This window comes from Typopeltis vanoorti, chromosome 1 (assembly GCF_054136105.1).
Source record: "Typopeltis vanoorti isolate ZY-2024b chromosome 1, IOZ_Tvanoo_1.0, whole genome shotgun sequence".
Lineage (NCBI taxonomy): Eukaryota > Metazoa > Arthropoda > Arachnida > Uropygi > Thelyphonidae > Typopeltis > Typopeltis vanoorti.
Window position 1 is genome coordinate 14,362,438 of NC_143549.1, and position 22,392 is coordinate 14,384,829.

General features: G+C 36.4%; 1 protein-coding gene across 1 annotated transcript in view; it reads right to left on the reverse strand.

Annotated features, from left to right (window-relative positions):
• Positions 1 to 22,392, reverse strand: part of Vps35 (Vacuolar protein sorting 35) — a 377,835-nt gene that overhangs the window by 69,357 nt on the left and 286,086 nt on the right. Inside the window, exon 12 of the mRNA XM_090412498.1 lies at positions 12,678 to 12,857. Coding sequence (XP_090268624.1) covers positions 12,678 to 12,857 — 180 coding nt within the window. The remainder of the gene's footprint in view (positions 1 to 12,677; positions 12,858 to 22,392) is intronic.

Sequence of the window (22,392 nt, forward strand, 5' to 3'; positions counted from 1 at the left end):
TAGTTTCCCATAGGAGAGCTATGTAGAGCTTGCCGCCACGTGTAGCAAGGATCTCCCCTTGCTATGCATGTTACATTGGTCAAAGCTGCAACTACAATGTGTTCAAACACATTAGGAGAAAGAGCCGCTGATGAAATCCACGTCAGCGTACAGATCTGTGCATGAGTGTTTTCGGTTCGGGTAGAACAAAGGAACAAAGCCCGCCATCAGAGGAGGTACAGTGAACAGATCAGAATACCTAATCAAAGCTAGAACGGTAAGCGAAGATTTTCTTATATTAATGTAGGATTAAAGTATCCGTGGAGTAAAGAAACAGAAATTAAGAACACACGCCATTTACGTGTTGTGCCATAAGAACAGTCTGCAATTTGGACACTTGTGTCTACTGTTAAGAAGAAAACATATTAGGCTCCAGCCGAGCTCTGGACTGTTTAAGTGATTTAAGAAAAGTAATGTCATATGATCAGAAAGTGATTAAGTGTTAACAGATATTTTGGGGGAGAGAATTAAGTAGAAATAAGTACTATTGTCCTAGAGAGTTACATGTCAGATTTAATGAATTGTCTAGTGTTTATATGTAATGTTTCATGTATAATATTATCAGGTAACTTAGTTGTGAGAATCTGAGGATAGATATATGTACAGAAGTGAGGAGTTTATGTCTAGTAAGAGATCATAGTGCAGAAGTTTAAATGTGTTTAATTAAGGGGAACCCAGACTCTCTTAAGATTCCGAATTTAAATAACATGTATACTTGTTTTCATGCTATAATAAATGTGTTTCTTTTTACATAATCAATTGAGTTTGTCGTACCTTCTGCGATTTGAATTACCGTTTGGAAAAAATTTCGTACCATGCATTTAAAGGGGAAACCAACAGTGATGTGAGAATAGGGACCACGTCTGCATATATCTTGATCCCTACAATTTTCATTAAGTATTTTAGATAGTGCATCAGAATTTAGTTGCCGGCTGGCGCAGTCTATAATCTATACAAATTTGTCGGCAACAGAAGTCTGATAGTAAGAGATACAAAAAGTCTAATGTTAACTGCAAAAGGTAAAGTAAGGTAAAATAAAGACAATTAAAGATAAAAAAAAAAAGAAAAATGGGGATATAACAATATCATGGGTAAATCTCAGGTATAAAAGAAAAAACATTTATTGGAATCTAAAGACATAATATACACTTAGACCAATCTCACTTTCAATTAGTTCAATGACATGCTAAATCAGTCCTTTTCAAACTGATTAATACTCTAATACATGAACAATAAATCTTTCTCTTAAGTTAAAGACTAAACACACATAACATACACATTATACACTTCTAATCAATATTCTACCCACTGTGTTAGTCTTGCATATTAAACTAGACACAATCATCCATATCATTCCTAGTAATTTGTCTTATGGACATTAGCCACTGCTAAACAATTGCTTAAAGTTGTTAAATACTGTGCACACTCATTTAATACACTACAACGATTTTTCCTTTTACCGACTGGATAGTTATACAACAAAATCTGTACATTAACATTTCTTGGGGTAGGGTCTCCAGGTCCGTCTGAACTGTCCTTCTTTGTTTGAATTACCTTGTCGATACTTCCATAAGCCTGCATCCATGTGGTAGGTCACTATGGTCATCAGATTAATCTGTGCTCTGTACCTGGCGTTTTTTTCCTCGTCTATTCTCGATCTGTTTCAGACCATCGTCATTTCTACTGCCGGTTCTGGTATACGTTCGCGATATTATTCCATCGGAACTTTCAGCAAAGGAGCGAAGACAGATATGCCGACACCTCACACTTTTGTACCAGTGGAATTTCCAACATTGAAGGGAAAGGCGCGCCCTCCAATATCGAACTATCACCAAGGAACACCATCAGGAACCACCGATCCACGAGAGAATGTTGAAGGCTTATTTTTCACTTGGTTAGAGTATAATAAATTTAGTTTAATCCTTTATCCAAGTGTGAGCAAACAAAGTTTGCACCTGAAAGTATCTTCAGGACTGGGTTAAGGTGGTACAACACCAGGCAACTCGTTGCAAAGGTGGAGCAAGCTACCAACACTCCTATCTCAGTATCTCCTATAATGCAAAACACATCTCCTTGCAGATATGTCTAATGTTATACATTAAGGGAAGGGCCACTACCCAGACTAGTTTCAACCTTTATTGAGGTCTCTTCAGTGGGAGCCAGGCCCAAGTGGAGATATCAGGCAGAAGCATTAGGAGGTCATCTCTACCTATAGGAATTGCCAATTGGTGTGCCACCCTTTTTTAATAATTTACTCTGGATTTAGAGAAAGATGTTGAAGGTTTATTTTTCACTTGGTTAAGAGTATAATAAATTTAGTTTAATCCTTTATCCAAGTGTGAGCAAACAAAGTTTGCACCTGAAAGTATCTTCAGGACTCAGGTAAGGTGGTACAACACCAGGGCAACTCGTTGCAAAGGTGGAGCAAGGTACCAACACTCCTATCTCAGTATCTCCTATAATGCAAAACACATCTCCTTGCGGATATGTCTAATGTTATGCATTAAGGGAAGGGCCACTACCCAGACTAGTTTCGACCTTTATTGAGGTAGAATGGGAGTTCATGCCTTTCATCACTGGCCTCTTTAGATTTAAAAAAAGTTGTGCTGAGAGTCAGCTTGATAGTGAGAGAGGAGAAGGAAGATAGAGTGGATAGTAGTAGATAGTTAAAAGAGGCCTCAGTCGATCTACTTGGCCTGACTTAAATGCCAGCACCAAGCAGATCTCCGACATTATCTCCCTCCATCCGTTCTCCTCTGCGTTCTCTGGCCAGCCACCTCTTCAGATGTCTGGCCGATGAAAGAAGTGAAAAAAACAAATGCAGGAAGACACACATAAATTGAAAATCAAAAGAACTAAGACACACATAAACAGAAACAACAAAGGAGCTAGAACACGCATAAACAGAACAACAAAAGTCGATGAATTAACAGAAAAGTACTGCAAGAACGGGGGAAGAGCCTGGCCCGAGTGATGCAGCCCGCAAGGAGCTGCACCGCCTCGCTGTAAGCCTTTGCCGCTCGGGTTCTCAGGTCTGCCCCCTCCTATGTGGATTAAGCGTGAACATACAGAAACAGAAAGGGCTTTTTTTTTTTTTTTTTTAAATGTCATATTTGCCCTGCTATCTCTTACCGCTTCCTCATAGTCTTTTACCACGTTTTCCATCACTGTGAGTACGTGTACTGACTCTTCATCATTAAGTTGCCATATTCTCTTCAAGCATTCATTCCATTCCGCTCGGTCGTAAGTGACTTTCCCAAACTTGAGCCACATTCTAAGACTCTTTAGCTCACCTTCGCATTGCAAAGCCACGTCTCCCTTTTCCTGTACAGCTGTGTGGACTTTGTTTTTTATCTCGGTTTTATTCCTAAGATAGAATAGAATTCGTTTTGTTACATTCGAGTATTCATATCAGGGGTCTTTTTTTTTTTTGCTGGTTTTGTAATGGGGTGAGAAGAACTGGTGTTTGTATCTACTGGTAAAGTTCTTTTTTCAAATTCCTTCATTATCCCTGGGTATCTCTTTTCCAGATCTACTCGTGTCAGCGACCTCAGTGTGTCGCATAGGTGTTGTTTTTCTTCCTCTGTTAAGTCCAGGTGACCGTCCAGTTGCTGGGGCTCGACCTTGGTTATATCCTTTACATAGAGCTCTCCCCATATGAGTCTATTGCTCCTTTTAAAGAACAAGAAAGTTGGCTCTCCTTTTGTGGTCATTATCTGAAATAGTTTTTCTGCCGTTTTAGGAGATCCCTTAAAGTTCTTCAGAATGACAGAGCCGTTTGGAGTATTGCTTTTAACAAAGTCTGTTCCTTCCTTAGTTTCTGGATTGTTTCCTTGCTCTCTGTCTTCTTCTTCTTATGAGGTTTCTTTCTCATTTTCTGTGTTGTTTCGCGACATTATCTCATTTCCTTCCTCATCCTCATCTGAACTTGAGGCTTCTATTTGGCTTTCAGTGTCCTGTTTATTTCGTTTCATTTCTCCTTCTTCCGGCGTGATGGGTCGTTTAGTTGTACTGGTGTTGATTTCCATTTCCTCTGTTTCTGTGCTGTCATTGTTGCCTTCCGATTTCTTAGTGTTCTGTTTCTTTTTCTTCCTAATTCTCCCTTCTGCGTTCCTCCCAGTTATTGCCCGATTTCCTAATGTAGTCGTTGTGGTAGCTGGTGGTTGGAGGACTGGAAACTCTTCTGGTTCAGTTGTTTGTGGTTCGTTTACTGTTTGGCCGGTAGCTCGAGAGTCCTGTGTTGTGAACTTAGGAATGGCTACTGCCGTAGGTGTTATGGCGCCTCCTGCTCTTTCTGCAAGGGTCCTATTAGGACAAATGTCTATTTTATGGGATATGTTCCCACATCTACGGCATGGTAACTCACATTGATTCAATGTGTGTTCTGTCGATAAGCAGCTGCGGCATGTGTTGTTTTTCGGGCAGTGAGAGCTAAGGTGACCCAAAGCGGTGCACCGAAAACATTGTTTTCTTATGCCTGGATAATTGACTATTACTCTTGCTGAGCCTAAAAAAATCAAGTTGGGAACCTCAGTTTTCATCTCGATTGAAATGCTCACTTCCCCTGATTTCCACTCTGGGATATCTGCGTCTTGTCCGATTGTTACGTTTCGGACAGTCCCCCACTTGGAGAAAATGGTTTTAATGATTTCCTCCCCTTTCTCTAGATATTCAAGTGGAAACCTGTCAATTTTTACGGATTTTAAAATACTCCCGACTAGGAAGGGTAGGTATTTTTTCCCTTCACATTCTACACCTTTAAGGAGCGTTTCTCTTGTTTCTATGTTGTTTGTTACTATTTGGAATCTCCCCCCGTAAGGGGTAAGCCCGTATATACTTTCTGCTTTGACGACTTTGAGAAGAGCTCTCACAAACGTCGCTTTGTCGATGTTTGGGTCAATTTCGATCCCGAGAGTACGAACTCTTGGCAAGAATTTCGACATTGTTTAAAAGCAAATTCCTTACCAACAGAATAGCAAATTTCAGTCCCCGAAAGGAAATACCCTAAAACGGACCTGCACCGATTGGAACGAGGCCGCAAAAAAAAAAAAATAAAAACCAACAAAAGAAACACTAGAAGGGTTCTTACCAAACAATACTGAAATAGGAGCTCTCTCTCGGGATCTGGTAACTAGCAACTGGAATCCAAAAGAAGACTGGAACATGGAGCTTTCTCTTGGGGTCTCTTCAGTGGGAGCCAGGCCCAAGTGGAGATATCAGGCAGAAGCATTAGGAGGTCATCTCTACCTATAGGAATTGCCAATTGGTGTGCCACCCTTTTTTAATAATTTACTCTGGATTTAGAGAAAGATGTTGAAGGTTTATGTTTCACTTGGTTAGAGTATAATAAATTTAGTTTAATCCTTTATCCAATTGTGAGCAAACAAAGTTTGCACCTGAAAGTATCTTCAGGACTGGGTTAAGGTGGTACAACACCAGGCAACTCGTTGCAAAGGTGGAGCAAGCTACTAACACTCCTATCTCAGTATCCCCCATAATGCAAACCACATCTCCTTGTGGATATGTCTAATGTTATGCATTAAGGAGGGCCACTACCCAGACTAGTTTCGACCTTTATTCGGGTCTCTTCAGTGGGAGCCAGGCCCAAGTGGAGATATCAGGCAGAAGCATTAGGAGGTCATCTCTACCTATAGGAATTGCCAATTGGTGTGCCACCCTTTTTTAATAGTTTACTCTGGATTTAGAGAAAGATGTTGAAGGTTTATTTTTCACTTGCTTAGAATATAATAAATTTAGTTTAATCCTTTATCCTTTATTATGGTGTTGTACCACCTTAACCCAGTCCTGAAGATACTTTCAGGTGCAAACTTTGTTTGCTCACACTTGGATAAAGGATTAAACTAAATTTATTATAGGTCCACGAGAGAAGCCAAATCATCATCCAGCAAAACAGGCAAAAAAAGCCTTGAGAAAGGGGGTGCAAACTCTTTTTATTCTCCCTTCACTTCCCACCTTTTTGCACCCTTCTTACCACGATAGCGCCCTCTTACTTTTTTTTTTTTTGCGATCTTTTCCCGCCCACTACTTTCATCGACCACAGCAACTTTGGCACATCGCGAGATCATAGCAGCGTTTCCGGGAACCAAATGTGCGTCGCTTTCTTACATTGCCAATGCCTCAGGCCCGACCATGACCTTTGGACTATTGTTTACATCTGATTTACAAATTCATTGTATACATGTTATACAAAAAGTTCTTTGTATATCATGTATTACAATTCTAGTAAAAGGAGGTAATTCTATTTCCATTTACAGTTAGTACTTTAGTTCTTCCACTCCAGTACAAGTTTTTTCTCTCAGCTGATTTTTCTGACTTGTTAAACCCTGAATGAATTATTTCTTTAATAAAGTTCTTCAGTCAGGATGTAACAACTTCAGGATTAGCCCATCACTTCTCGATCTCTAACCATACCATCGACTGGGATAACAGCTCCATGCCTTATATAGCAGAAGATTTTCAATGTAGAAACTTCAAAGAAGCTGCAGTTGTACTCCGCTCTGGAGAAAATCTAAACAGAAATTAAGGAATGATTCTGAAAGACATCTGGAAAAGTCTAATAAGTTCACTCAGCTTACCAGAATTTCATTTCACTAAAAACTATACAACGCACTCAATAAACAATGACTGAGACACAACATTCCATGATTATGTTGTTACATATCAGTTTTAATTAATTTGACTGTGTTACTCCATTCTTCTTTTTTACTAGTCAATGTTAGTGTGTACCATTATCCTGAAGAAGCCAGACAGAATAGCTGGTGAAACTTGTTGAGAATTTGTGCATATCATTTACAAATATCTGGTCAACAAATAAAACCAAGAAAAAGCTCAAATTTTAAAATGTAGTTAATATTTATTATCGTTAGCAATCACCGAAATAAAACACAAGAAAGGTTAACAAAATAGTTGTTTGTTACAAGAATAAAAAGAAAAAAATTAAAAAAAACATGGCAAGTAGTACAAGATCTGGGTGGGTTGATGTAGTTAGATAAATGAAATATAAGATTTGAATATTGGAGACCAGACAAATAATAAATAGCTTAATTTGGAAGAAACCTGTTGACAGGAAGTTAGTAAAAAGTTAAACATAATATGCAGTATTATTAGTAATCTGAATATGTTAAGAAATTATATGTGGGATTATAAGTATGAAGGAAGAGAAACTAACAAATTTGTTTTAATTGAGCATGGTACTAGAGATATTAATTTTTGTGTTAATGATACTGTGAGTGGATTGCAATTGCAGTAGGATATGCTGTTTGCAGATGATATAATGTAAGCAGGGAAAAGAGTAATTATAAAAAGTAAACCAGCTTTTCAAGAGGATTTTAATAGGAACGGAGGTTAATGAATGAATTGGAACGTCAATTTAACGTGAATATATTCATGGTTTTAAACTCTGGAATTTAGAGATGGATATCTAAAATTCTTTTGGAGGGACTGAAAAAAAGATTTCTCCCATACCCCCATCTCACGGCAAGCTTCACTGCTTAAATGGATAGTGGTCAGTGAGTGAAGTAATTTTAGGTGTGATATGACCTAGTCAGACCTTGCAATGAACAACTCTAATGATGTAAATAACTATTTTAGAAACTCTTTCTAATATTCTATAATTTCATCTTTGAAGCTTTAAGTACCCAACATATGATATACAATTCCCAGTTTTCAAGATATTGAAATGAGTAACTTAATCTATAAATGGTAAGAACATAATAAATTACAGCATGGAAAACACCATCATTTTGCATTTATTCAAAATATAAATAAATAAATATAATGAGTCACTAATTCTTTTGTTATAAATTTTCTTGGTTCTGCATCTTCTGATTCTTCGTGTTCTTGTATTTCTATCAGCTGCTTCTCTATCTCCACATGTTCTTCATTGGTTAATTCTTGTGAATGGGACTCTAGTAAGTCAATGACATCATTTTCATTCATGTCGAATTGCAGGGCATTGCCACTATCCACCAAAGCTTTTCTGGATTCGCAAATTTCTTCTGTGAAGCCATGAAAATCATCACGAAATTGAGGGCACAGTTCGTTCACACCGCCTTTAATTGTTGATTGCTTCACTTCCTTCCAAGAATCAGCAATGTTTTTGATGGCATCATGGATGTTATAATTTCAGAACTCTCTCAAGGTCATCACATCATCTTCCGTAACCCTGACTGCTTGTGGAAATACAGGGTGTTCGGGATAAATTTGACATATTTATAATTAATTATATTTTTCCGTAAGTTACATGTATTAACACACACTTCTCTTCATTTAAAAGTTTGGACCCTTCTTCATTCATATACAAGATGTCAGAAAGGATGGATAGCTGGAACCCACCTGAATCGTGGAAGAGAATAACTTGTATCATGATGATTCGTGCCCGCCATCAAAATAAGGATATTACGACTGCTGCCCAATGCTCCCTGAATACAGTAAAAACAATCAGGCATGAACTAGAGACTTGCAATGGTGACTACGAGGATGTAGCAAGAAGAAAGATCCCTAGCAGACGATCTGATTGCGTTCGTACAGCAGAATTCCTCGCAAATCTGCAGGAACAGGTGTTGAAGAACCCTGGCATTGGAATTCGGGCTTTGTTCGTGGAGTTGCTAACTGTAGTCAAGCCCTGGATAACAAGGGTAGCCAATGGTAGGCCGTATGTATGGCAGCAGGATTCGGCCCCTTGCCACACCTCTGGGAAAAGTCAAAAATGGTTGTCTGAAAATTTCTACGACTTCACCAGTCCAAATGTTTGGCCTCCAAACTCCCCAGACCTTAACCCCATGGATTATTTTGTATGGGGCGCAGTTGAAAAAGACACCAATCGCACTTCCAGTAATACAAAAGCCCAGTTAATGGATAAAATTAAAACAGTTTTTGCGGCCCTTCCCAGGGAGACTGTAGCATCAGCTTGTTCGAGGTTCCGAAGCAGAATTGAAGCTGTGATCGATGCTAATGGTGGTTATTTTGAGTAAATCTTGTTGATAGTATTGTAATTAACTCTGCCTGTAATGTTTTTTTGTCAATTCATTAAATTTAATAGATACAAAGAAGATTTTCTTTTTCCTTACGAAACTGTCAAATTTATCCCGAACACCCTGTATATATATATATTCTACACACACACACACACACACACACACTATAAAACACCAAAAGTAGTAATTGATATAAATTAAATGCTAAAAATATAAAGATACTTAAATGCCTTTATATATACAGGTAACTCTCGTATAATGCGAATGTTAGGTTCCATAGAAATGCCGCATTATATAAATCGCGCTACATGAGACTTAGATCACATAGAAAAGGTAGGGTTATGTTCTGAAATCTTTTTTTTTTTTTTTAAATTAAATACACAATAGTGAAAAACTGAACAAAATATATTTTATTTAATTCAGGTAATTCATGCAAGTTTAGAAAACAAACTATGAAACAAATACAGAGTATGAAATTATAAAAATTACAAATTGTACGTAAACATAATACATAAATGTTTTAGGCAAAATAAAATAAAGTGCATATTTTAATCATCACTCTCTTCGAAATGAACATTTCGTAGATGTTCTTTATTTATATGAGTGGTCGGATGTCGTCACCACTTGATATCTCTTGGACATCATTTGTATAATTCTCATTGCATACTTCGGCTGATTTAGTCATCAAGAAGTCAGTAATAAGACTTCGCTTACCTATAACTTATTTTATTATTTATTTGCAATTTTTTATTAAGTTCATAATATGGAGCTAAACAAATATCCAATTGTCTCGTGAATTTTCCCGAGCACTCCATTGAGGGATCATTATCCGTAAAATAATTTCCTAACTTTCCTGCCAAGTCCAATCCTTCTGCTAATTTCTTTAAACTGAATTCTTTAACGGATTCATCACAATCAGAATATTCGGCAGAATTTTCCCTGCATGTGGTTCAACGTCATCTATTAATTGTACCAGTCACTCCTAATTTAAATCTATTTCTCCATCAATTAATTCACTAATTTCGTTTTCAACCATATCGCAAAAGCCTCTAAGTGGCCATTAACATAAAAATAAAATTTTTACATAAAAAAGCATCACATATTGTATGTGATGCTTTTTTTTCTGGTGAGACTAGACTGCATCACATATTGTATGTGATGCAGTTTAGTTTCACCAGAAAATAAAGTGCTCAGCTTGAGATTAACACACTTATGATTTTTAATGCGCTTTCCTGGTAGAAAACTGAGACAATTTTCAACCATAAACACTTTATACGGTAAACAATTGAATACATGCATGCTAAAGGGTATTTCCCCTAAAATAAATTTGCTACTTATAACTACATGCGCGATACGGGCAGAGGCAAATTTAACGAAGATAAAATTTGATTTTTAAGTTGCACGGTGAAAAATATATGAAAAGATAAAGGTTACTACAATTTATAGACTGTGTTATATCAGAAGCACCACATTATATGAGGGTTACCTGTATATATATATATTTAATAATACTGAATGACTTGAACCAAGGTTAAAATAAAAACTTTATTTGCACTACTAGTTTTGTCTAAAACTAGATTTCTTCAGGTGCATAACCAATAAATATCATCAAAACTGAAAAGGAACCGGTATTTTAAAAAACCAAGGTAAGAGACATATCAAACAAACTGTAGAGATTACAGCTTACAGTTTCGAAAAGAAGAACAAACTCTGGTTGTATTATTTTGCACATGCATGCATATGAGAACTCGAGCACGCCAATATTGAATAGTATAGCTGTGAGAGTCCGGTAGGCTGTAGCTTAGATTGTTATCAATATGGATTGAGTTGAGTATTATTTGCTTCTCTAATTAGATTCTCTAATTTTTCTCTCTATCTCACATCACAACCGCAGTGAATATTGTCAGTTCTATCCCAGAGTACCTGATGTTGAATTTCTTCATTCGAATTAGCTGAAAATAGAACATGGCTAGACAAGGCACTGGCACGAGTTCTGCTGTAATTGATGTCTCGTTGATGTTCTTCTAAACATAGTTCAACTGATTTCTCCATTTATCCGAAGTATGGTTTACTGCAGTCACAAAGAATTTTATGAACACAAGGATATTTGAGATTTTTGTATTTAGTTTTAGGATGACTTTAGACTGAACGTAGTTTTGGAAGGGATGTGAAGAACGTCTTGATGTTATATTTCCTTAGAATTTTAGTTAATTTCGAGCATATAGAACTAATATATGGCATAGAAATACTGCCTTTAGAAATAGTTCATTACGTCATTGATGAGGGTTAAACAATAATTTGTCTATGGTCTTTTTTGAGTAGCCATTAAGTAGGAATGCACTTTGAAGTCAACTGAGTTCATGTTTAAGTTCCTGTTCTTCTGAAAGAAGAGACCAGGCCCTGTGATCTAGAGTAGAGATGATACCTAACTTCTGTGGAGGATAATGGTGTGAGTCAACATGAGGGTATCTGTTTGTATGAGTCAGTTTTTGAGCTGTTCTGTCAACTAGGTAAGTTTAATATCTAAGAAGGAGAGAGAGAGAGAGACGTCAACCTCTAATTCAGATGTGAACTAGATATTAGATATTAAACTTACTCAGTCAACAGAACAACTCAAGTTATCCTTTTATAGGAAACTAACTCATACAGACAGATACTTTCATGTTGACTCACCATTATCCTCAACAGAAGTTAGGTATCATCTCTACTCTAGGTCACAGAGCCCGGTCTCTTCTTTCAGAAGAACAGGAATTTAAAAATGAACTCAGTCGACTTCAAAGTACATTCCTACTTAATGGCTACTCAAAAAAGACTACAGATAAATTATCGTTTAACCCTCATCAATAACGTAATGAAGATGCCACTATTTCTTAAGGCAGTATTTCTATTATTTCTATATCCTCGAAAATTAGCTAAAATTCTAAGGAAATAGAATTTTAAAGGTGTGCGAAAAACATCAAGATGTTTTTCGCACCTCTTCCGAAACTACGTTCAATCTTAAGTCGTCCTAAAACTAAACACAATAATCTCAAATATCCAGGTGTTTATAAGATTCTTTGTGAACGGTAAACTGTACTTCGGACAGATGGAGAAATCAGCTGTGTCAGTGCTTTGTCTACCCATGTTCTATTTTCAGCTAATTCAAATGAAGAAAACCTTCAACGTCAAGTATTCTGGGAAAGAACTGACAATATTCACTGTGGTTGTGACAAGATAGAGAGAAAAATTATAGAATCTAAGGAAATAATACTCAACCCCATCCATATTAATAACAATCTAAGTTACAGCTTACCACGTGCACAACTCTACTAATCAATATTGGCATGCTCGAGATCTCATACGCACACGCATGCACAAAATAATACAACCAGAGTTTGTTCTTCATTTTGAAACTGTAAGCTGTAACCTCTACAGTTTGATATGTCTCTTAGCTTCGTTTTTTTTTTTTTAATACAAGTTCCTTTTCAGTTTTGATGGTATTTATCAGTTATGCACCTGAAGAAGTCTAGTCTTAGACAAAACCAGCAGTGCAAATAAAGATTTTATTTTAACCTCGGCTCAATTCAAGTCATTTAATATTATTAAATATGTTATCAAACCAAGTAAATTTTCAAATGAATATATATATTTGTTCTGTCTTACCTGAGAGACAAATTCATAAGCTACTGCCTCATGGTTCTCCCAGCCTATCTGTCCTGCAGCTAAAGCACCTTGTAGAAACAGCCTAAGAGGTAATTCAGCCATCTCTGATTTGATTAAGGCAGTTATGTTTTGATGGCAAAATTGGAAAATTTTCTGACATTTCATTTCCCATTTCTCATCCTATAAAAGAATTTATTCATTATAATAATTTTAAAAAATGTACAAAATTTAATTTACTTCATCTCCACTTACTCGAGGCCTGTTATTGGCCAGGTAACTTGCCTTTTTCTAAATCTAATTATTAGGACTGAATGTGTGTGTGTGTGTGTGTGGTGGAGAATGAGATGACTTCTCTCAAAAGTTAACTATATACATTAATTGCATTTTTTTCTCTTCCCACAGGAAGTGGGAAGTGAAGTCTTTCAACTCTACATATGATCCATTAGCAAATGATTCAGCTGAAAACACCATATAAATGTTCACCGCATCCTCAAATAATATATCGTTCTAACAGAGGATTACATATTATTCAGACTATGCTATATCAAACTTCTGCAATCTTTAGTAATAAAATATTTAAATCAATTAATTATATCCTTCTTTAATACTTATAATTCTGACTTAACATATACTGATTTTTGGAATACAATATGTAGGTTAAAGGATCCACATTAAATAACTAATTTTAGATTATTATATGGCAATCTCCATGAAGTCCAAAGACACATCATGAGATGCCCAGTAATTCAATAACATCTGTTATATCTCTTCATAAACTCCTTCACTGAAAAAGCACTTGTGAAAGCTTCTGACAATCCAATTCCCCTCACTTTCAACCTACATGCCTTCATATGGCCATACCAAAGCCTTATAAAAAAATTTTTAAGGATAACCTCTTTATCTTTACTTGTAATCTATTTAGCCATTTTTGCAATGTGCCCTCTGAACTCCTTATCAATTTCCTGCAGTCATAGTTTTATACTTCACTTTACACTTTGCCACATCATGACAACCATTATTCTGTCCACAATCTATTTAAATCATCCTGTAAGTTCTCTTTTTGCATCATTCCTTTCAAGTTATTCCTTGTATCATTAATATACAAATGAAACAGCAGAAGCCTCCTACAGAGCCCCAACAATCTACTGGTTACCTATTTTCTATTTTGGCCTTTTAGATTCTACTAAACGACATACTATGTGCTGATGTCTGTCTACAACTACCCTCTTATGCGAGCAAATATATATTCACTCTCATTTGTTCCAATTATAGATTTCAATGCTAAATCATTTCACAGGATACCACAAAGTCCAGGAGATGTATGAATAAACTTAGCATTAGCGTTTATTCATTTGAGGTTTTGTGGTATAATTATGAAGTCATTATTATTATGGGCAACTCCATGGAGTCCCTAGACTCATCGAGGGAGACTCTAAACATTATGTCAAGAACAATTCAGCATTTGCACAGTATCCATCACACTTTTTTGCTTTGAACTCATTCACAGTCATGGCACCCACAACAGACTCTGGCAGCTTATTTCACTCATTCACCACTCTCCAAGTAAAAAACCTAGTTCTAACACTCTTGCTCAGTTTTCCATGGATGGTCCCTAGTTCTCCCACCACCACACCCGTTCTGAAAAATTTCCTCTGAATTAATCTTGTAAAAATAAATCCCCCCTCAGTAATTTGTAATTCTCTCAATCATATCACCACTTTTCCACCTATCAACCAAACCAATTTCTGTAACACACCAATCTTCAACCTGTTCTCGTAAGGTTCATTACACAGACCAACTATCAAATTGGTCACTCACCTCTAGGTCTTCTCTACCGTCTCCCAATCAAGAAGCAGCCCTGGCACCGAGATCTGGACAGTAGTCAAGATAGGTCTTATCAAGGCTCGATAAAGAGGAACAATAACCTTGTCTCTGTTCGTTAAAACATTGTTATATAAGACTTTGATCACACCAAAGAATGAAGAAATTAGAATGGGTTCAGAGACAATTGATTAATTAGATTTCTGGTCTCTGGAATTAGAGTATGAAAGAAGACTGAGGGAATGCAAATTGCAGAGTCTAGTGGACAGAAGGATGAGAGAGGACATGAATGAGACATTTGGTAATGGATTATTACCAGATTAATGGGGATCAGATTTTTCATAGGATGTGTGGAGATGGAGAGAAAAACAAGAGGCCATCTTGGGAAGCTGTATAAGTAGGATGTGAGTAAAGGGGGTGAGGAGTAGGTTTTTCTATATGGAGAGATGTGGGTGGTTGGAATGCATTGCTTGGATGTGTGGTGTGCTTGGAGACTGTGAATGCATTCAAGTCATGGTATTATGAGCTGTGGAGGATTGCTTGTAATGAATCATTGGACTTCATGAAGGTCTAATAATAATAATAATTAATATGAACATTTTTTCAGTGAAAGTTCTAAAGCCCTTTAACACTAGCCTAATTTGAATCTGAATGAAGTTTTTCTTTACCCCCCCCCCAAAGTTTGAGTGATTCTCATTCTATATAAATATCAGATTTTTTTTAAAAAAAATTTATATGTTCCATCTAGTATGTGGCAACCACTTCAATGGTTAACAGATTTGTTGTATTTCCCTTGTATTCTGACTCTTTGAATTGCTCGTTTCTTCTGCATGCACTATTAATTTCGGCACAAAATCGCAATATTTTTGTTATATTCTTAATTATCATTACTTCCAGAATATATGGAGCTACAAAAATTCACAAACATTAAGTTTGTGAATTTTTGTAGTACTTGTTACTAGCTGTGTAGCAAACTTTTACTAAGGACTATAAAAATTTGCAAAACATTTTTATCCGGTTAGCTTCATCAATAGAAGTTTCCTGATTTTCATTACATTTATCACTTTATCATTGTAATTTTGTTAAAAAATCTAAGATTGGTTTTGTTGGTATATTATTATTATTATATTGGTATCTCCATGGAGTCAGAAGACTCATCACAGGAATCCATTATTCATACAATACCTATCATGCCTCTCCTTAAACCGTCACTAGCAAAGCACTCAGCTAAATTTGGCAACCCATTCACCAGCCTCCAAGCAAAAATCTAGTACCAACATCCTTGCTAACCATTATTAGCACAATTTTGTCCGTTGCAAGAGCAGGGAATTCTGTAAACCCCAGGATAAGAAGAGGAGGATATTGGTCTTTAGGTGAGATAAGATGGTATTACATTTGTGAACTAGACAGAAAGAGACAATTGTTATTTTCTACTTCCATGGTAAATCTGATTCTTGGGTTTACTGAATTTATTTTTTTAAGAAATTCACAAAGATCAGACACAGAAGAGTTCTATAGAACAAACCCATTATCAATATGTTGAAAGTTTATTTTTCACTTTGTTAGACTATAATAAATTTAATTTAATCCTTTATCCAAGTGTGAGCAAACAAACTTTGCGCCTGAAAGTATCTTCAGTCCTGAAGATACTTTCAGGCACAAACTTTGTTTGCTCACACTTGGATAAAGGATTAAACTAAATTTATTATAGTCTAACCAAGTGAAAAATAAACTTTCAACATCTTTCTCTAAATCCAGAGTAATTTAATAAAAAAGGTGGCACACCTTTTGGCAACTCCTATAGGTAGAGATGACCTTGCTATTGCTTCTGCCTGGTATCTCCACATCCGGACCTGGCTCCCACTGAAGAGACCTCAATAAAGGTCGAAACTAGTCTGGGTAGTGGCCCTCCTTAATGCATAACATTAGACATATAAACAAGGAGATGTGGTTTGCATTATGGGGGATACTGAGATAGGAGTGTTAGTAGCTTGCTCCACCTTTGCAAGGAGTCGTCCTGGTGTTGTACTACCTTACCCCAGTCCTGAAGATACTTTCAGGCGCAAACTTTGTTTACTGACACTGGGATAAAGGATTAAAATAAATTTATTATTACCATCATCAATATATCCATACCAAATTATTTTTTTTTTTGGGTAATAAGTATACTGTCATTTTAAATTTTAAACCTTATTATAGAAGTGTACTGTGTATTACTGCCACTATAAAACATGAGAATAATCACTCAAATCTTCCTCCAGAATCACATCTTCATTACCTTCCCTATGTGAAGGACTCTTCTGGTGTAACGTTTTGTTTTTTTGATGAAAATGTCTGATGTGCTTTGCTAATTCCTCTTCTTCTTTTCATCATAAATTTGTTTATAGCAAGTAATCACATCATGTCCTTTCCTTTCTTAATAAGTATCATTCAACATTGGGGTCCATGTCTTCAACCATTTTGAGAACATTTCTGCAAGACCCTTCACTGTGAATTGTTTAACCACCTCTCCTTGTTTCTCTTTTTCCTCTTCCTTTTCTCTTTCTTCTTTTTCTGCAACACATTACTCTTCCAGTTCGACCAATTCTTTGTTGGTCAACTCTTCAGGTGAGATTCCTATGAGTTGAACTATGTTGTCATCATTCAAGTCAAGATTCAGGTTGTTTGCTAGACCCACTATTTCTTCACTCAATTTACAAAGGTCTTCATTTTTTTCAAAACTTCCAAAATCGTGCACAAATCCTTTTAATGTCTTTTTCCATATGCCACTCATAACTTGAGAGGTCACTTCATCCCAAATTACAGCAATATTTTTAATAGCATGATAAATATTGAATGCTTTCCAGAATTGCATGGAGTCTGATTGTTTCCTTCATTAGCAGAAATGGCTTGTGAAAAAGTTCTCCATAGAAAATAAACCTTAAACACTATCAGAACTCCCTGATCCATCGGTTGGATCAATGAAGTAGTGTTTGAAGGGAGAAACATGAACTTGGTGAAGATCACCGATATAAGACAGATGACCTGGAGCATTATCTACAATTAATAGGATTTTAAATTCTACATTTTCTTTCCAATGGCTTTCCATTTCACTCACATAACAGTTGATTAAGGCATCCACAAATTTTTGGGTCATCCATGATTTCTTATATCTCCACTAATGAACTAGAAGAGTATGCTTCCTAATGTTTTTGAAGGCTCATGGATTCTCACTGTGCCATATCACAAATGGTTTCAGTTTATATCCAGTCGCATTAGCTCCAAACAGAATCGTAATACGGTTTTTAAGAGCTTTAAAACCAAGCATAGATTTTAGATTTCTGTGGATTAATTGTCTGCTAGGGCATTTTTTCTGAAACAAGGAGGTCTCATCCATATTAAATATTTTAATATGGATAAAATTTTCCTCCGTAATAATTTTATCCAATTTCTCCACAAACTTCTTGGCTTCCTCATCGGAACTTGCAGACACACCATATATTTTCACATTATGCAATGCAAAACGCTTCTTGAATCTCATGAACCAACCGGAAGAAGTGTAGAATTTGTTGTCAAATTGGTCCTTCCCTTCTCCTTCAACATGTTGAAGAGACTTAGTGCCTTAGAGGCTATGATCATAGTGTTGAAGGGGGGTATGCACTTTCGGTTCAGATCCTCTATGCATGATGGAAGTAACTTTTCCAATCACTGATAGGACCCTGTTGTTGCATCATTATCGTCAATTTAATGGATGCAGATCCTTTCACAGCATCTACGATTTTATCCTTATTTTTCAAAATGGTCATCACTGTAGAATGAGACCATCTGAAGTCATGTGCAATCACACTGACTGGCTTACCAGTCTCATGTTGCTTTATAACTTGCAGCTTCATTTCAAGATCAATTGCTTGCCTCTTTTTTTTGTGTTTAGTTTTTTAATTGGGCATGTAGGGGCCATGTTGCACAAAATATTGTGAAAGAATTAACGATAAATACAAAAATAACATTTTTCAAACACAAAATCAACAGAGGAACTGTTGAAGCCAAGTGCTAACTGCCGAGGGAGATTGCCACTGAATGCACTGTTGCAACTGCATTGTTGCTAAATAAAAACCTTTTCACTTTACGCTCATGTCTTGTTTGAAAGTATAGTCGCAAATGTTATTTATTCCCTTATGGGATCACAGGCGTATCTTCAAAAGGACGTAACTCGAACGGATACAAGTCGAGGAATGACTATTTGTAAAGAGTGAGACTACATCAAAAATTTACTAGATCTGTGGGTTGTAAGGATAATCCTGAAATTTTTCTTAAAATCTACTGAATTTTTTATGAAGGAAACAGAATTTCCAATAAATGAAGGAAGAAGATTAGATAGATATTTTGATTAGATAGATACTTTATACATCAGAAATCTCATGTGGTTCACAATAGGTCTTAACAGCACATTTTCTTTATGCAATTTAGGAAGGTCACAGTCTTGAAACAAAAACAAGATAAAATTCATCCAAGAGGCTGCTAAGTTTATTGCTTTGTGATTAAGTTCGGTCTATCATTGCTTCTGTACGTAGAATGCACTTGAAATTGAAGAATAACTTTTCTAAAATAATTGTTCTTATCATGAACTACAACTGCTTGACCTTTGTCAGCCTTAGTAATAATTCTTTTTCTTCATGGTTATACCATGATAAGAATTCATTGCAAAAATTATGGAAACAACTACAGTGTTAGATAAAAACTTCAGTTTAATATAACCCAAAATAATCACTCAACACTTCAACCTGTGCAGCTTGTTTCTTTGTATATATGTGTATACTCCAGGTGATGACCTTAAGTATACACATATATACAAAGAAACAAGCTGCACTACAATCCATATGGTTTGCTAAAGTTACATTGCTTTGGTCAGCCATTAAAACTACTGGCCTGACTTCTGGTGGAAAAAAAATCCTTACATCAACACTAGAATCCTGTTATATTATTATCTATTTGGTTACAAAAATAAATTAAGCTAGAGAGTAACATGTTAATAAAGATTCTCATATAAGTATATATTTTGGTTTATATTAAACTGAAGTTTTTCTCCAACATGGTAGGTGTTTCCATAATTTTTGCAATGAACTTAGTAATACTCGTGGAAAGGCTTAGACATTGGTTATACATACTTACTAAATAGCTTAAGGAAATTACAACGTACAATAGAATATACATTAAAATAAATTTTAATACACTTCAAATATTTCGGCAACGTCACATTGCCATTATCAAAGGAACTTAAATACAAGACACGAGCATGCAAGCACAACACACAATAAATAAGGAACGAAGCAAGAAACTATTCTTTCTCCTAAAAGTCCTGATGGTACCCCCTAGCGAGCAATGTTGGTATTCTTGGCTGAGTGGGTTGAAGGTCTTCTGATGTAGGTTTCCCAAATTTGGGGCAGTCTCATGCAGCCAAATTTGTTTAGGTTTGGATTGTTTCTAGGAGTTCAGGCTGATTCCATGAACAGCCTTTCATATTTGAATTTACTGTGGTGTATCATCGTGGCTTTCTTCCACCATATTCTATGGTGGGTATCCAGTGCATAGTCTGCAAGACAAGAGTGGCTGTATTGGTGAAACTGGATGTAGTCCTTGTGTTCTGAAATTCTGATATTAGCTGTCCTGCCTTTTTGGCCAAAGTAGGACAGCTTACAGCTGCAAGGGACTTAGTATACACCAGGTAGGTCTGGGGGGGGGGGAGGTTGGTCTTTAGTGGAGCAGATAAGGGAAGATAATTTTTTATACGGTCTGTAACAAGAAGTCAAGTCATGTTTTTTTAGGATTTTTGTAATTTTTTCCGAGGTGCCTCAGATATAGGGAATGGTGATGGATTTGGAGTAATCCTTGTTGTGAAAGGGGGGAGAGGGGGTTGTGGTTTATTGGTTTCAATATTTTTTGGATTTTTTTTTTTTGGGGGTGGGGGTGGGGGTAGCCATTGGCTAAGAAAGTGTTGAGAATGTGGTTTAGTTCTGTGGTTAGGGCATTGTCATTTGAACAGATAAGTTTAGCCCTGTTGTGTAGTGTCTTAATGACTCCAAATTGTTGTGAGGGAGGGAGGTGGGATTGTTGGTGAATGTATCTGCCTGGATGGGTGGATTTTCTATAAACTGAGAAAATGAAGGTTCCATCAGGCTGGTGGGTGACTAGTGTGTCTAAGAAAGGAAGGCAGTTGTTTTTTTCTTCTTCCAGGGTGAACTTGATTCTGGGGTGTTGGTTATTTAAGTGTGTTAGGAAGGCATCGGAGACATGTGACCAAACAGCGAACACATCATCAACATAGCGAAGCCATATGGTTAGTTTTTGTGGGGCAGAGTTTAAGGCTTTCTCTTCAAAAGTCTCCATATAAAAGTTGGCGAAGGGTGGGGAGAATGGAGAACCCATGGCTGTCCCCTCTATTTGTTTGTAGAATTTTCCTTGCCAAACAAAATAGCCTGAGTTCGTTGTGAACTGAAATAGGGCTGTGATATCGGGAGGAAATTTAGCTTGGATTAGCTTTAAGGATTCTTTGAGCGGGACATTTATGAATAAAGAGGAGACATCAAAGCTGACCATTACGTCAGTGTGTTTGAGTGCAAGGTTTTCTATGCTGGCTTTGAAGTGGGCTGAGTTTTTTTATGTGTGAAGGTGTGTTGCCAGTATAGTGTGTGAGGGCTTTCTTTGGCCAAATGTTTAGCTAGTTTGTATGTGGAGGAATCAATGTCATCCACTATGGGACGTAATGGCACATTTTCCTTATGTATTTTTGGGTGTCCATAAATACGGTGGGGGGGTATGAAGTTAAATGGTTTTAATTTGTTAGCGACTTCTACAGGCCAAGAAGTGACCTCCTTAAATACGAAAGGCTATTAATGGAATCAACTTCAGCCCTAAAAAAACAATCCAAATTTAAACAAATTTGGGAAACCTACACCAGAAGACCTTCAGCCCAATCGGCCAAGAATACCAACATTGCCCGCTAGGAGGCACCATCAGGACTTTTAGGAGAAAGAATAGCTTCCTGTTTCGTTCCTCATTTACTATGTGTTGTGCTTGCATGCATATGTCTTGTATTTAAGTTCCTTTGATAATGGCAACGTGACGTTGCCAAAATATTGGAAGTGTATTAAAATTTATTTTAATGTATATTCTATTGTACGTTGTAGTTTACTTAAGCTATTTAGTAAGAACTTAGTAATAATTGTTTTTATTACCTTTTACAGAAGACTTTCTGTGTGAGACAAGGATGTATCATTATCCCCTCTGTTATTCATTATCTATATGGATCACATTATGAAGGAAAGTGGTATTAAACATGATATCAAAATTGGAGATGTCAATGTCAGCTCTTTGCTTTATGCAGACGACGTTATACTTATCAATAAATCCGCTATGAGTCTGCAAGATTCCTTGCCTAAATTGAATAACTGTTGTAATAGATATGGTATGAAGGTCAGCAATAAAAAGACAAAAACAATAAAAATAGACAGAATCATTAAAAATGTCAACTGCATTATGAACAGAGAACCTGTGGAACAAGTAAAACATTTCACCTACTTAGGCATGATTTTTAGTGAAGATGGTAAATTAAATATGGAAATAGACAACAGAATCAATAAAGCTGGTATACTAGGAAGTCAAATGAATAAATTCATATGGAATAAGAGAGAAATTAGTCAGAACACTAAATTAGCTGTATACAAGACAGTGTTCAAACCAGTCTTAACTTATGGATCTGAGAGCTGGGTCAGAAATAAAACACTTGACCAAAGACTAGAGACCACAGATATGAGAATCCTGAGAAAGATTAGAGGTGTGAACAGATGGCACATCAATGGCAATATCATATTAAAAACAAGGATATTAGAAAAGAACTTGACATTGTCAGCATCCAGGA